This window comes from Accipiter gentilis, chromosome 15, assembly GCF_929443795.1.
Source record: "Accipiter gentilis chromosome 15, bAccGen1.1, whole genome shotgun sequence".
NCBI classification, from domain to species: Eukaryota; Metazoa; Chordata; class Aves; order Accipitriformes; family Accipitridae; genus Astur; species Astur gentilis.
Genome location: NC_064894.1, coordinates 9,894,582 through 9,906,977, shown reverse-complemented (window position 1 = coordinate 9,906,977; position 12,396 = coordinate 9,894,582). Strand labels below are relative to the sequence as shown.

Genomic DNA, 12,396 nt, shown 5'->3' with positions numbered 1-12,396 from the left:
TACGACTTTAATTTACTATTTCCTGTGTTGAAAGTAGAAGAAATTGCACTTGGTAAAAGGTAAATCTAATCAATACATTAAATTATTAGTTTGGAAGATCTAAGAAATCTAGCTAACCTGCCAGTACTAAGAAAAGAGTTTTTTCAATTTGACCATCAAGAGAGAAAAATTCTCAAAGGAAAACCATGTAAAGCAATTTAAAGACTAGAAATAATATTAAATAATATGAAAATTACCTAGTTCAGGCTTATCCAGCAAACTGATAAGAATTCGAAAAGGCTTTAAGTCTTGCATTAATGTGCTTTCTTCTCCATGCCCATTAACTTGTAATATTCCAACCATTGCCTATGAAGACCAAAAGCATATAACAACAACAAAAACAGAAAACAGTTTTTTAAAGAAAGATGCAATAAAAAAGCTGTATATAAAGGGAAAATTCTCAGTAGTGAAGACCACTATTTCATTTTACTGCAGCTCATTCTCTCCATGTTTAAGTATTCTCCAATTTTGCCTATGAGAATATTTCTGTGGAACAGAACTTGGTAAGTTTTATATACTTAAAGTCAAAATAGAATATTATAAACAGATACCAACTCAAAATTTCAGAAGACTAAAAGAGATGAAAAGTGATGAAGAAATTGTTTGAGAAGGTAAGGCATGTAGATATTAAGGGCTTAAATAATAATCTGTCCATCTAGGATATACCCACCTATGTGGCAGAAAACTTTCTTGACTAAGTTGAGTAGAAAGCAATGACAACTTCAAAACAAATGGGAAAACTGAGTTTCTACACTGAAGCAGTTTAGGGAATGAGCTGCAGAATTAAAAAAAGTCCAATGAAAAGTGCCACAGATTTTGCTTAGTTTTCTCTGTGGCTGGCTTCGCTGTCCGAGTCAGAACTAGTTTCCTTTAGAGCTTCTTAAAAAGGAGGACAAAGAAGAGAAAGAAGAGAGATGGGAAAGAAGAGAGGCAGGAAAACAGGTTTGACCTCGCTATCTGCTATAAACCAAGTATCATCAGCCAGTATCCTGAAAGAAAAGTCTTCTGTACTGGAATATGCCTTTAGAAAGTCAGAATTTTCAGTACATTGTATCAATGAATAAGACGGGGGTGGACTGGATAAAAGAACAAAGAGACTGCTAGGGAAGAAGGCAGAAAGGAGAAATGCTTTTGAAGTCTTTCAAAAGACAGCAAATGGTTTTAGAAGGCATATGCAATTTGTGTTATGTAGAGCAAACCACTGATTTTAACGTCCGTAAAAAAATTTTAAAGCAAAAAACAAGTGAATTATCTCTGTTATAAAAAACAGCCACTCTCTATTCTACTGTAGCAGTAGTACCTGCTACCAAAAAAATAAATAAATAAGTAAAAATAAATAAAATGGACTATATCAACTCTACACTGTTGTTAAGTCTTTTCAGACAGAAAAGCTTTAAGGACTGATTAAGCTAGAAAGATAGACAGGTTTAAAAGGAAGACCACAATCTATTAACAAATGCCTAAATGCTGCTAAAAGCTCATCACATTTTGTATAGAAGGTACATGTCAAACTGTATCTCATTCAGGCCTCTCCTCTACACTTAAATAATTTCCAAATCATCTGCCATGAGAGGCAGAAGGGTGACAAGAGAAGGGTGAGAGAATGCCAAGAAGGTGCTTGCTGCACTAGAATTCTGGGGTCTCTTCCTCATCAGCAGAACAGCAGATCTCATTCAGGTAAAACTGAAAGTGCTAGCTCTGTGCTAGATATCAGCTTTAAGTTGTGAAAAGCTAAATATTCTTGTCTCAGCTACTAATATTGTAATGCCCACTCCCATTCCCATATATAGCACCGCAATTCTGACTGAATAACAGAAAAATCCTGACCTTATCAATTTGCCTTAATGATAAAATATCTTCCTGATTTCAAGATCAGATTCACAGCATCTTGAAAGACATGTGTATACTTTAATTTCTGTGAGAGCACAGTTCTTGAGGTCAGATGATCTCAGCTCACTTAACAAGGCTTTAAGGGTCAAATAGTATGACTGCCAATTTGCTCATCTATTCCTGACTGCCAATGAACAGCAGAAAAGATGTCCACCTTGCTTTGAGAGGACAAAGACCCTTCTTACTCGGACCTTCTAAATACTATCTGATCATATTTTTCCAATTCCCAAGACACAGAAAAGTTTCCTTATCTACAGAAGTAGAAGAGAATTCTCCAACTCCATTTTATGAAGGAACAGGCTCCAGTGCACTGGGCTCATAATCAAGTATCTTCCATGTGTGCTACATTCATAGTGGAAGAGGGACAAATCTAGTATTTGTCCTGATGATACTGTTATCCCTAAACAAACACATTATCCCATGTCTTCATTTTTCCACCAAGGAAGTTTTAGAAGAGTAGGACACAACACCATAAAAAGACAGAAGTTACATGGCCACATTGAAATGGCAAGTCAAAAGATAAAGATACAGTAACTTTGATCAGCATCCATTTATGAAGACATATGCGACAATAAAACATCGTATAGCTACCTGGACTAACATTTCCTTAGAGAAGGTGTTGAAATAGTAAGTGGCATGCTCTTCAGGATTGCTGTGCCTTGTACTTCTGGGTCCTATAAGGGCACCATTGTTATCAAAACCTTCAAGCAAACAAAAGACAAGGCAAATGAATACTTGTCTCAATAGAATAATTTTGCCAATTTCTTTAAACTAGAAATCAACACACTGGCACTGATAACTTACCAAGATGAAGTCCAAGTAATGTTGGCAAGAGAAAGATGATTTCATAGAGTTTAATACAGGAATCTAAGTGATACTTCCATGCAAGCAGTTTGCACACAACTTACAAACTTTAGTTTTATGCAACATTATTAACCAAATTACTTCTTGTACAAAAGAAACAAATGTTCACAAACACTGAACGAACCACATAGTCCTACAGTATCTTCAAAAAACCCTGTCCCACAAAAATATTTCAATATTAATATTATTATGAGAACACAAAATTCAGTATTTTAAATATAAAGAGATGATCACCAAAACACGCTGACATGACTAAGGCACTTAGAGAGACTATTAGTCACATTACACAAAATCAATATTTCAAATTTAAAATTACATGAAGTGGGCAGATCTTTGTTTTGTAAGTTTGTATCTTTTCTTTTACCAAGTAAATATTTTATTCTACAAAAATTAGGCCTAAGAAAAAAAAAAAAAAATTTAAAAAAAAAAAAGTCAAGAAGTTGGTCAGGATATCACTCTGTTCCACAGAAGACTTTTCCACGGTTTTTGTCCTGAATTGACAAAAACACAATGAAAGCCTGAGAAGATACATGCCCTTTAGCAGCAACTTAAAACAATAATTCTTAACGATGGTTAAACTAACCTGGATTTAAAGATATGTAACACAATTTTTATGCCTAGGGAATGTTAATAGACCACTCCCAGCTATAAAACAACAGGAAGGAATACCCAACATCAGATTTAAATAACGTCATATAGAACATTAGACTTCAAAGAGTCCTCCAGCATAACTGACTCCCCTCTCCCAATGTTTTATATTAGGAGTAGAATATCACGGTAATATAAAAGCAGCACAGTGTCAAAAGAAAAACAAGCAAAAAAAGCTATATTGCCAGAAGGTCTGTCCAAATATATAGTGAATGGAGGCACTAGCCATTCACTAAACAGGACCAGGAACAGTCACTGTAAAACTATCTTCTGAAGTTATATTAACTTTCAGTGGAGACTATGCTCATGACATAGCTGTAGAAGAAGGTTCCACAACTAAAAAAGCAGCATGATATTTTAAATACATAAAATATCTTTTTCAATGACAGCAAAAAACATATATAATCCACCAAATCTAGATGAAACATTAGTGCAGTTTTTAATCTGGAAATTATTTTTTCCCTTAATTGGAAAATGTAGGTATGGAGCATGACTGTGCATTTCACTGTCCTTCTTTAAAGATGAGTAATTTGCAAGTCAGTGTCTTGAGAAATGATTAACTAAAGAAGCCGGGATTTTTTCATATTTATCTTCTAAATCCCTGCAACTTCTACAGCAACAAACCCAATCCCCTCACGCAAAACACTGTTGCTGACTTCATCCCTCCCTTTGTAATTTCAATTCTCTCTCACGTACCTTAACTGCTTACTTCCTTGCTCCCCAATCACCCACAAGCTACCTGCCTCTGGTGTCTTAACTGTCAGCTGGAAAAGATGCAAGAGCTGCTGGGAAGGGTTCTGGGTAGCCTGAGCAGCACATATGTGCTTGCTGGCAAGTTGGGAAGTCAAACAAAAAAAGGTAACAGCAGACTGTAAAACAGTCTTCCCCTCAAGTAGATAAACCACTTTATGTCTCTCCATTCAGTCTCCAGTTTCTGTGACACTCTTAGGAACTCCCATGTCAGAGATCCTGACTTCTCTCACAGTGGGCTGAAAGCGGTTTTAAAGACTAACAGGCCAGTTTCATGTGACCACAGGCTTCATCTCCTTAAAATAACAAGGCTGAGTAGGAGTAAATGTTTTGTAAAATTTTCTAATTTCTAGTTTTCTAAATATTCCCTAAAGAGTCAGTCTTCTAAATAGCTATTATTCTCTGCTACCCTCTTCTGATTACACACTGGTTTCGTGTAAAAAATTAAACATGTATTGTATTGATATTCTGCCACTTAGTAGAAATAAAAGTGTGCATCCTGTCATTGATCGATTTTTCTCCCAGAAAGGCATTGAAATAATATTCTAGTTGTATGGAGAACCTAAGTGATCGCTGATTTGCTAATTCAACCATGCAAATATCTAACGAAGATTAAAGTTTGCATACGCAAGCCTCCATCAATGTAATATCAACATTTTTCAACATTCTTTTATTTTCATCCCTTGTATTGCTGTTGTGTTCCAACTGCCATTTACACTCTATAATGCCTGTTCTCTGGTTTTTCTATTTTATGTTTTTAGGGAGACAAAAGTTGCCTTTCACTATCTACGCAGGCCTAGTACAACAGGCTCTACTCCAGAATGTGGCCCATAACTGCTGCTATAGGAAAATGTACCAATAATTTATATGAACAGGAAAGAGTTCCAGCATGACATTCTTCCATCTTTTATGTCCATGGAGAGACAGAGTGCCTTTCTTCCTTATGATACAAATTAAGTACTTCATTTTTCCAAGAATCTTTCTCCACAATATGGCAAAATACTGCTAATGAACATATGATCCTTCCTCCACTTTTAGTGAGCAAGGAAATGAAATACAAACCTACCCAGGAGCCATGCATAAAGCCTTCGGTTGAGTGACATATCCCTGCGCAGTACTACATGAAGGGCTGCTGACAAAATTCTGATCATGTCTGGACGTGTTGCCTGAAGAAGTTAGAAATACGATTAAATTTAACTATGAAAAGTAATACTTTTTCTATGCTAGCAGCTTAACGTGCACTAAAACATAGTTAATTTCACGTTCTGACATTTCTGAATTCAGAATAGTACAAGACAACATAATCTTGCTCTTAGGAAACCAAAATATGATTATTATTTGGAACAGACACTTTGTAATAGTATGCACCCTTTATGAACAGCAAAAATACTTGACTCCATTAACAGCTCATTTCTGTTACAAGACATTTCATTTTGTTTATGCTTTCCAAGGCAAAAGCCTTGGAAGCAAATTCAACTAAAATCCACTGAAAAAAAAGAGAAAAAAAAAAATCACTGAATAATTTTAAATACCTTTCAAGCTCTTACTACTTTCAATGTTTGCATCAGTCTTAATATTGAAAAAATGCTGTATTTATAATTTCACCATTCTAGCACCTGAACAGAGACACTCCAAATATTCCTACAGTAACTGATAAACGTGAATGAATCATTTCCACAGGCAAGAACACAGTTCTTTTTACAGGAAAGTGCAGTTTTTTCACAGTTTCTAACAAGTGAGAATCAACCTTGTGTATGTTTTCCTCCAGGAGTAAAATAAATCATTTAAAAATAAAAAGTAACTAACAATAAATGCAGTCCAAAAAAATTACCTCGAAGTTGTAAGGTCTATCTCCCACTACTGCTAGGGCTAACTACTCACCCAATACCAAGGATCATTTTCAATTCTCTAGTGTTCTGAATAAGTTATGCTAAGAGGATTAACTTCTGTTGCTTTTGAACATTGAGAATTGGAAATTTGCACAAGACTAGATAATTTGTTTTCTCACCAAATTAGAGCAAATTAAAAGCTTCTGCATGGACTAAACATCATAATTCATACTGGGTTTGCATGTACAGAAGTTACAAGTTAACTTCAAAGTTAACACATCAAGTTAAAAAGCAGAAGGGCAGAGATCACAACATGAGAATAGCCAAACCTATCAGAGAAACTCTTATATATGACTCTTGTTCAAGCTTGAAGAAAATCATTAACAAAGACTGACTAAATACTGCTACTAATTTAAGAAGCGGAGTACATTTAGGAGTTTGCCAATTCATCTCTCTTGTGTTAATAACTTACCTGGCTCATGTGGAAAGGAAAACAAAAAAGGATAAGGTCCAACGTGCTCCTCTGTACTAAAACACTGGTATCTTGCACTGATGTGCTTACTGCTTCCACCTGAAGTAATGGCAGACCCCCAAAATAGTTATTTACTGTATTATTTTAAGAGAACACTCACAAAATAAGATAATTTTTTTATAAATAGTGATATGTATGCAATGAAGTTATTTTAAAATTTTGAATAATGAAACAAGATAAAACAGGAAAATAAAGTTTCACCACTGAGGAAACATATAACCAACAGATTCCCTGAACTATACAAAATTAAGCCTTTGCTTTTTTATATTACCAATGAATATCTTAAAAGACAAAATAATACTCTATATTATTTTTCAAAAATACAACAGCAAAATTCAACCACTTTTAACTGAAGTGTGTCATGAATGGAAAGTTTTATACAAAACATAAGCAGTTCTGAAACATTAACTCAGCTTTGCAACACTTTTATCATGCACAAAAACATCAGCTTAACTGGAGCTATAATAAATAACTGTGCATTTTTATCTCTTCAAAGACTATGTACAAAGATAGAGAAGACATCTAAACCCCCGAAGGATACTGTTATATAAATAACACCAACGTCTTCATTGTTCCAAGAAAACATTACCATTAATTCAATGTCACTGCCAATTATGTAGAGTTGATCCTCCATTGAAAGCTTCCTGTTCAAATGGGAGAGGACATAGGTGATTCCAGGTAAGCGAACTGCAGGGCTTGTGAGGAGGCTACCCCAGAGAGCGCTGTAGAACGCCGACTGATCCACAGCCAAGGCAACCTTCTCCAGCAGCGTGTTCGTTCTGCAGTAGAATCAAGTCAACTGAATTAGGGCACGTATCACAGCCCTTGCCCCTGCCCCCAATTTTAATAAATATAAAAATAAGTTGTTACAGGAAGGTCAAAACTTTCTTTTGAGAAGCCAAGAGAAGCCCAAATTATACACTGAATCTTATAATGCAGCCTGAACAGAGTCATCCAACTAGCAAGCCTGTGGGCCAGCCTGGCTTGCAAAATGCTTCTGCCTGCCCACAGCTTCTCTTTATGCACTCCTTATGTTCAAAGAGCCAAATAACATCCTCATCTGCTACTTAAAGCCAAGTGTTGCTACAGACAGAGGTTTCAGAGAGACAGCAGGAAAGCATAGCTACTGAAGAAAAGAATGAAGCAAATGGCTTCTGCCCTCTCATTCCTTGCACTGAGCACTTCTGCCAATAACAGGGCATAAAAATACCACAATTCTTTGAGCAAAAGCAACCCCTTCCCCATCCTCATTCCTGCCCACTCATGTGGCAGCACCTCTACACCCTATGGCAGGCCCCAGGAGGCAAGCTGAGTAGCCCTTTTTCCCTGTTGTAGTGATGCCAACTACACTGTGTCTATCTACCTACGCAGACATAGAAAAAGATGTTAAATTGCTCTTCACATAAGTCGTGAAAATTCTAGCTTCAGAAGTTGGAAATATCGAGAATATGTAAGCGTGTGATCAATTCCAAGAACTCAAAGCCTTGGAGTGTAACTTCATCCTTTAATATGTTAAGATTTTACCCCAGCACCCCAGTCAACGTAACTCAAAGAGGGCTTTGGCTTGCTGGATAAGAAGAGCTGTTACCTCCCAGGCCCTCCGCTAGAAATAAGAGTAATAACCTCTAAAGATATGCAAGAGACAGCAGTAACCCACAATTTAGATATCATAACTAAGTCTGAATGATTGAAGCTTTGTTTGTTATCTTAAATTCAGTTAAGGTATGTATTTTAGGCCAGGAATAATACGGCAGTACTACCTTAGAGAAATCCCACAGAAAAGAAGCAAGCAGCATGTTCCTAACATGTTACGTATCTCAATCCATAACAAGAATCATAGAATTGTTTAGGTTGGAAAAAACCCTTAAGATCATCGAGTCCAACCATTAACCTAACACTACCAAGTCCACCACTAAACCATGTCCCTAAGCACCACATCTACACGTCTTTTAAATACCTCTGGGGATGGTGACTCCACCGCTTCCCTGGGCAGCCTGTTCCAGTGTTTGACAACCCTTTTGGTGAAGAGATTTTTTCCTAATATCCAATCTAAACCTCCCCTGGTGCAACTTGAGGCCGTTTCCTCTTGTCCTATCGCCTGTTACTTGGGAGAAGAGACTCACATACAACACTAAGTCTACCTAATGTTAATTCTCTTTCGATAACAGGAACAACTAACAGTTAAGTTATCGTAATTAACATTAAGAATCTTCTACCATACTATTCCATTACAATTAATATGACTGGATGAAATTAAGTACCACCTATCTTAAAAAAAAATTAAAAAATCCACATACAAGTATTTAATGAAAAGTTGCAGCAAAAAAACCCCAAACAAATCAAGCATATCACCTTATTAACATATCTATTCTTACCTTTCATAATACTCTGACCCCTCCTCCAACCCAGGCAGAATCCCAGTTAACAGTCCTTGCAGTCCTGGTTTCAGTGTTTTCCCCAAAGGGAGGTAATAAATCTCATACAGACTCAATAATGTTGGCTTGACAGACATAGCAGCATTAGCAAGGAGTGGAAATAGTCCAGAACTGTGAAAAATAAAATTTATCTCTTTTTAGGAAGCTTCTCATGTGAGACAATTTAATTTATATCTCAAGATTGTTACAGGCATGTCTGGTGCAGTTATAAGCATCAGGTCTTTATCTCACAATTCTGCACAGGCATAGACCACCACACAATATAACTGCCTTCCAGATTGACAGGTTGGTATGTCAAGATTAACTTTATGAGCTTTATTAGTATTGTAATAGCAAGCACTGAAAGCCCCGAGAGGGCTGTCTTTCACCAATAAAACAAATATGATAAACCAGAAGCATCTCTGCAAGACAAAACGTTCATTTTGCCCACGTTGAACTACATTACAATGGAACATCACAAAGTATTTAAAAATACATTGTCTTTGCACTTATTAAGAAACAAAAAGAGATGAGAACATTTGAGGAAATTTATAGAAATACTTTCCTGTAAGAAAAGAAAAATAATGGTGTTTTACTTCACCAAGTAACATAAAGATAAATTTTGAGATATTTATACTGGTAAATAGCAACAAAGTATATATTTATGTCAGAAATTCAGTCTGCAAACAGATTCTCAAACTACCAGTGAACCCACTCTTCATGATGTAGCATTTAAAGGATTGAAAACATTGGAAGTATGTTTTGAGTTTACTATGAATGTAAGTTCATGAAAGTTACAAATGTGATCAGCTAAGAAGTTACCTACATACTAAAACCACTTTTTCTATTGCTACTAAATATCATAAATTATTACAATCAGTACCAATAATCAAAGGCATGTGAACACAATTGCAATTTTCAAAATCACTGAGGACTCAGGTCAGAAGACCCCTGACACATGAAGAAAAAAAATGAAAGAACAATAAAAAAAGGTAAGTTTGAGACAAGGGTCTTAAAATATACACATAAAAATCTACTAATTAAAAAAAAAATCTTTGTGGATACAATGTTATCCATGTTACGGCAGGGGGGGGAGAGGGGGAATCTTTCCAAAGTACAAAAATGTAAAAATTATTTTTGCTTTTATCTGTCCAGAAGAACTATTGTTTTGTCCTTGCAAAGTGGTTTCTTTTTTCTGCAGAAAACGTCTTTTTTGTTCAATAACCACCACACTACCCCACAGTCTTTTTTTGTAAGGCTACTACTCATCCTTCAAGATTTCATGTTCAGACACTGTCATTCTGCTTTCATGAAAAATAGTGGAATCTTTGATAATGCCTCAATGTGAGTATCAGTCTTCCCCCAAGCATCAGTAACAATGTCTTCAGTTACATTACACAAGGTAGCATTTTCCACTATCTTAGAACTTACTGTTAAAAAGATATTGCAGCTACTGAATCACTGCATAAGCAAGAAGAGCAAGCTATGAGTTGACAGAATCTTTAAAAACATGTGGAAACACAGAACTGAGACACTCCCCTCCTCCCCTCACCAAATGTAACTATATATAAACATCCTGACAATGCAAGACAGAATAGCTGATATTAAGGCATGCAACTTATCCCCAAGCATTAATATACACCTTTGCTACCTAAAAATAATTCTATTTTATTCCAGGATTTCTCAAACTAGTGAAATTTTAATCTCCAGGGATAGCTAAAGATTACGAACCATGTGTGAGTGTGCGTATACACATATGCACACATGCCTCTATGCGTTATATAATAAATAGCTTAATGTCTTGCCTGTCCCACCCAAACAAAAAACTACTGGAAGTTTAGGAATCAGTATATTTTCACTACACTTACTTTTCAAAGTTATCCTAGAGACTGACAGCAAGAAAAATTTTGTACTTGTCCCCTGTTCTAACAAAATGGACAGTCTTTCTGTTCTGTTGATTTGATTGCTTGGAAGAGAAGGTTTCTTGCAATAAACTATATTTAAATTCTTTTCCATACCACTTCAATTACAACAGAAGAATGTAATGTGAATACATGGAAATTAGCATTAACACTTCAATTACTGTACATACATGCACAAAACTTGATTTATTTCAATGAAGAAATAATAAACTCCAGGTTTTCTAATGCTAAAGTTGGTTCCTAACAAAAGCTTAGGTGATCTGTTTATCTTCTGATATACAATATTCAGGAGAAGAGTACTACACAAGCACCAGTAACATGAGGGAGAAAAATTGACTGATTCTTGCTATACAACAAAGCAATATTATTAATATAAACTGCAGGAAACCAAAAGCATCTCAACTATGCATTTGGAATGGAGTTGTTTAAACTATTGTACCTGTAGAGGAAAAGATCTTTGGCCAAACGCTTGGGTCCAATGATTTTGAAAATGATCTCATATGTTTCAAGTGCCTTCCGATGAACCCCTCCCGGCAAAGCTGGATGAAGACATTGCGCTAAGCGCTTGCCTATAGTCAGCTTTTTCGGTACTACCTGGTACTTTGCGTTGTTCTGTAGCACCTGATAAATCAACACATTAAGAGAAACAGCACAAAACAAATTAAACATCAAATGCACATTTTATAAATGAGTTCCTGAACATGGTCAGTAAGTCACAACACATACCTAGGTTACAACAGAAGAAAAATAATAGTTTTAAGATGTACTGTGGAGCTTTTTCTTTGCAATGTCTTTCACTTGTACGCTTGCTATAGATGGAACTGCCAAGGCATTTAAAACTTGAAATGGCCTCCTCACTTATTTTACTTATCCTTTCGAGGACAAAAATTACTACCACCATTTGTTAAAAATCAATTGCCAGCAGCTCAAAAAGGACTATTGAACTGTGGGTGGTGACTCTGGGATAACTTTAAGAAACCATCATAGAGTGAGACAACATACAAAACTTTACCAATGCCTGAAACTGTATAATTACTTCAGGACTGGAACACAGAGTTGCATTTACATCTTAATATTTTTCTTTCCCAACATCATAGCCTTCGCTTTATATTCACATTTAGGAGGAACGGTTACAATAAAAAAAAAAAGAAAGAAATGGGAGTTTATACAAAGAAATTATGCCACTGGCATTGCCAACTGTACTGTCATTCTTGATTTTCCGCAAGGTTTAAAGGGTAGAATGTAAATGCTTCAGACCAGTAATTTTCTGTGCCAAATTCTGCAAAGCTTCATATTGGTAAAATGTGTGTGTGTGTAAAGGGTACTTTATGACCCTGACTGGAGATCCCTAGAAACACATAAGACTGATTAGAACAAGATTTATAGGGATATCAGGATTTGTATTCATTTGTAAACTGCTATTAAAGATCATGATGATATTGCACATTCAACTTAACTGTTAACATGAATCAGAATGATAACATTCTCTGGTCAATAAATGATTTGAG

General features: G+C 35.7%; 1 protein-coding gene across 4 annotated transcripts in view; it reads right to left on the bottom strand.

Moving 5' to 3' along the window:
• DOP1A (DOP1 leucine zipper like protein A) overlaps positions 1-12,396 on the bottom strand; it is a 69,991-nt gene that overhangs the window by 44,280 nt on the left and 13,315 nt on the right. For all 4 annotated transcript variants that reach the window (XM_049818303.1, XM_049818301.1, XM_049818304.1 and 1 more), the window contains exons 3-9: positions 11,328-11,509; positions 8,928-9,098; positions 7,142-7,331; positions 6,493-6,591; positions 5,258-5,357; positions 2,521-2,630; positions 237-345 (exon numbers count right to left, since the gene is read on the bottom strand). In XM_049818303.1, coding sequence (XP_049674260.1) covers positions 237-345; positions 2,521-2,630; positions 5,258-5,357; positions 6,493-6,591; positions 7,142-7,331; positions 8,928-9,098; positions 11,328-11,509 — 961 coding nt within the window. The remainder of the gene's footprint in view (positions 1-236; positions 346-2,520; positions 2,631-5,257; positions 5,358-6,492; positions 6,592-7,141; positions 7,332-8,927; positions 9,099-11,327; positions 11,510-12,396) is intronic.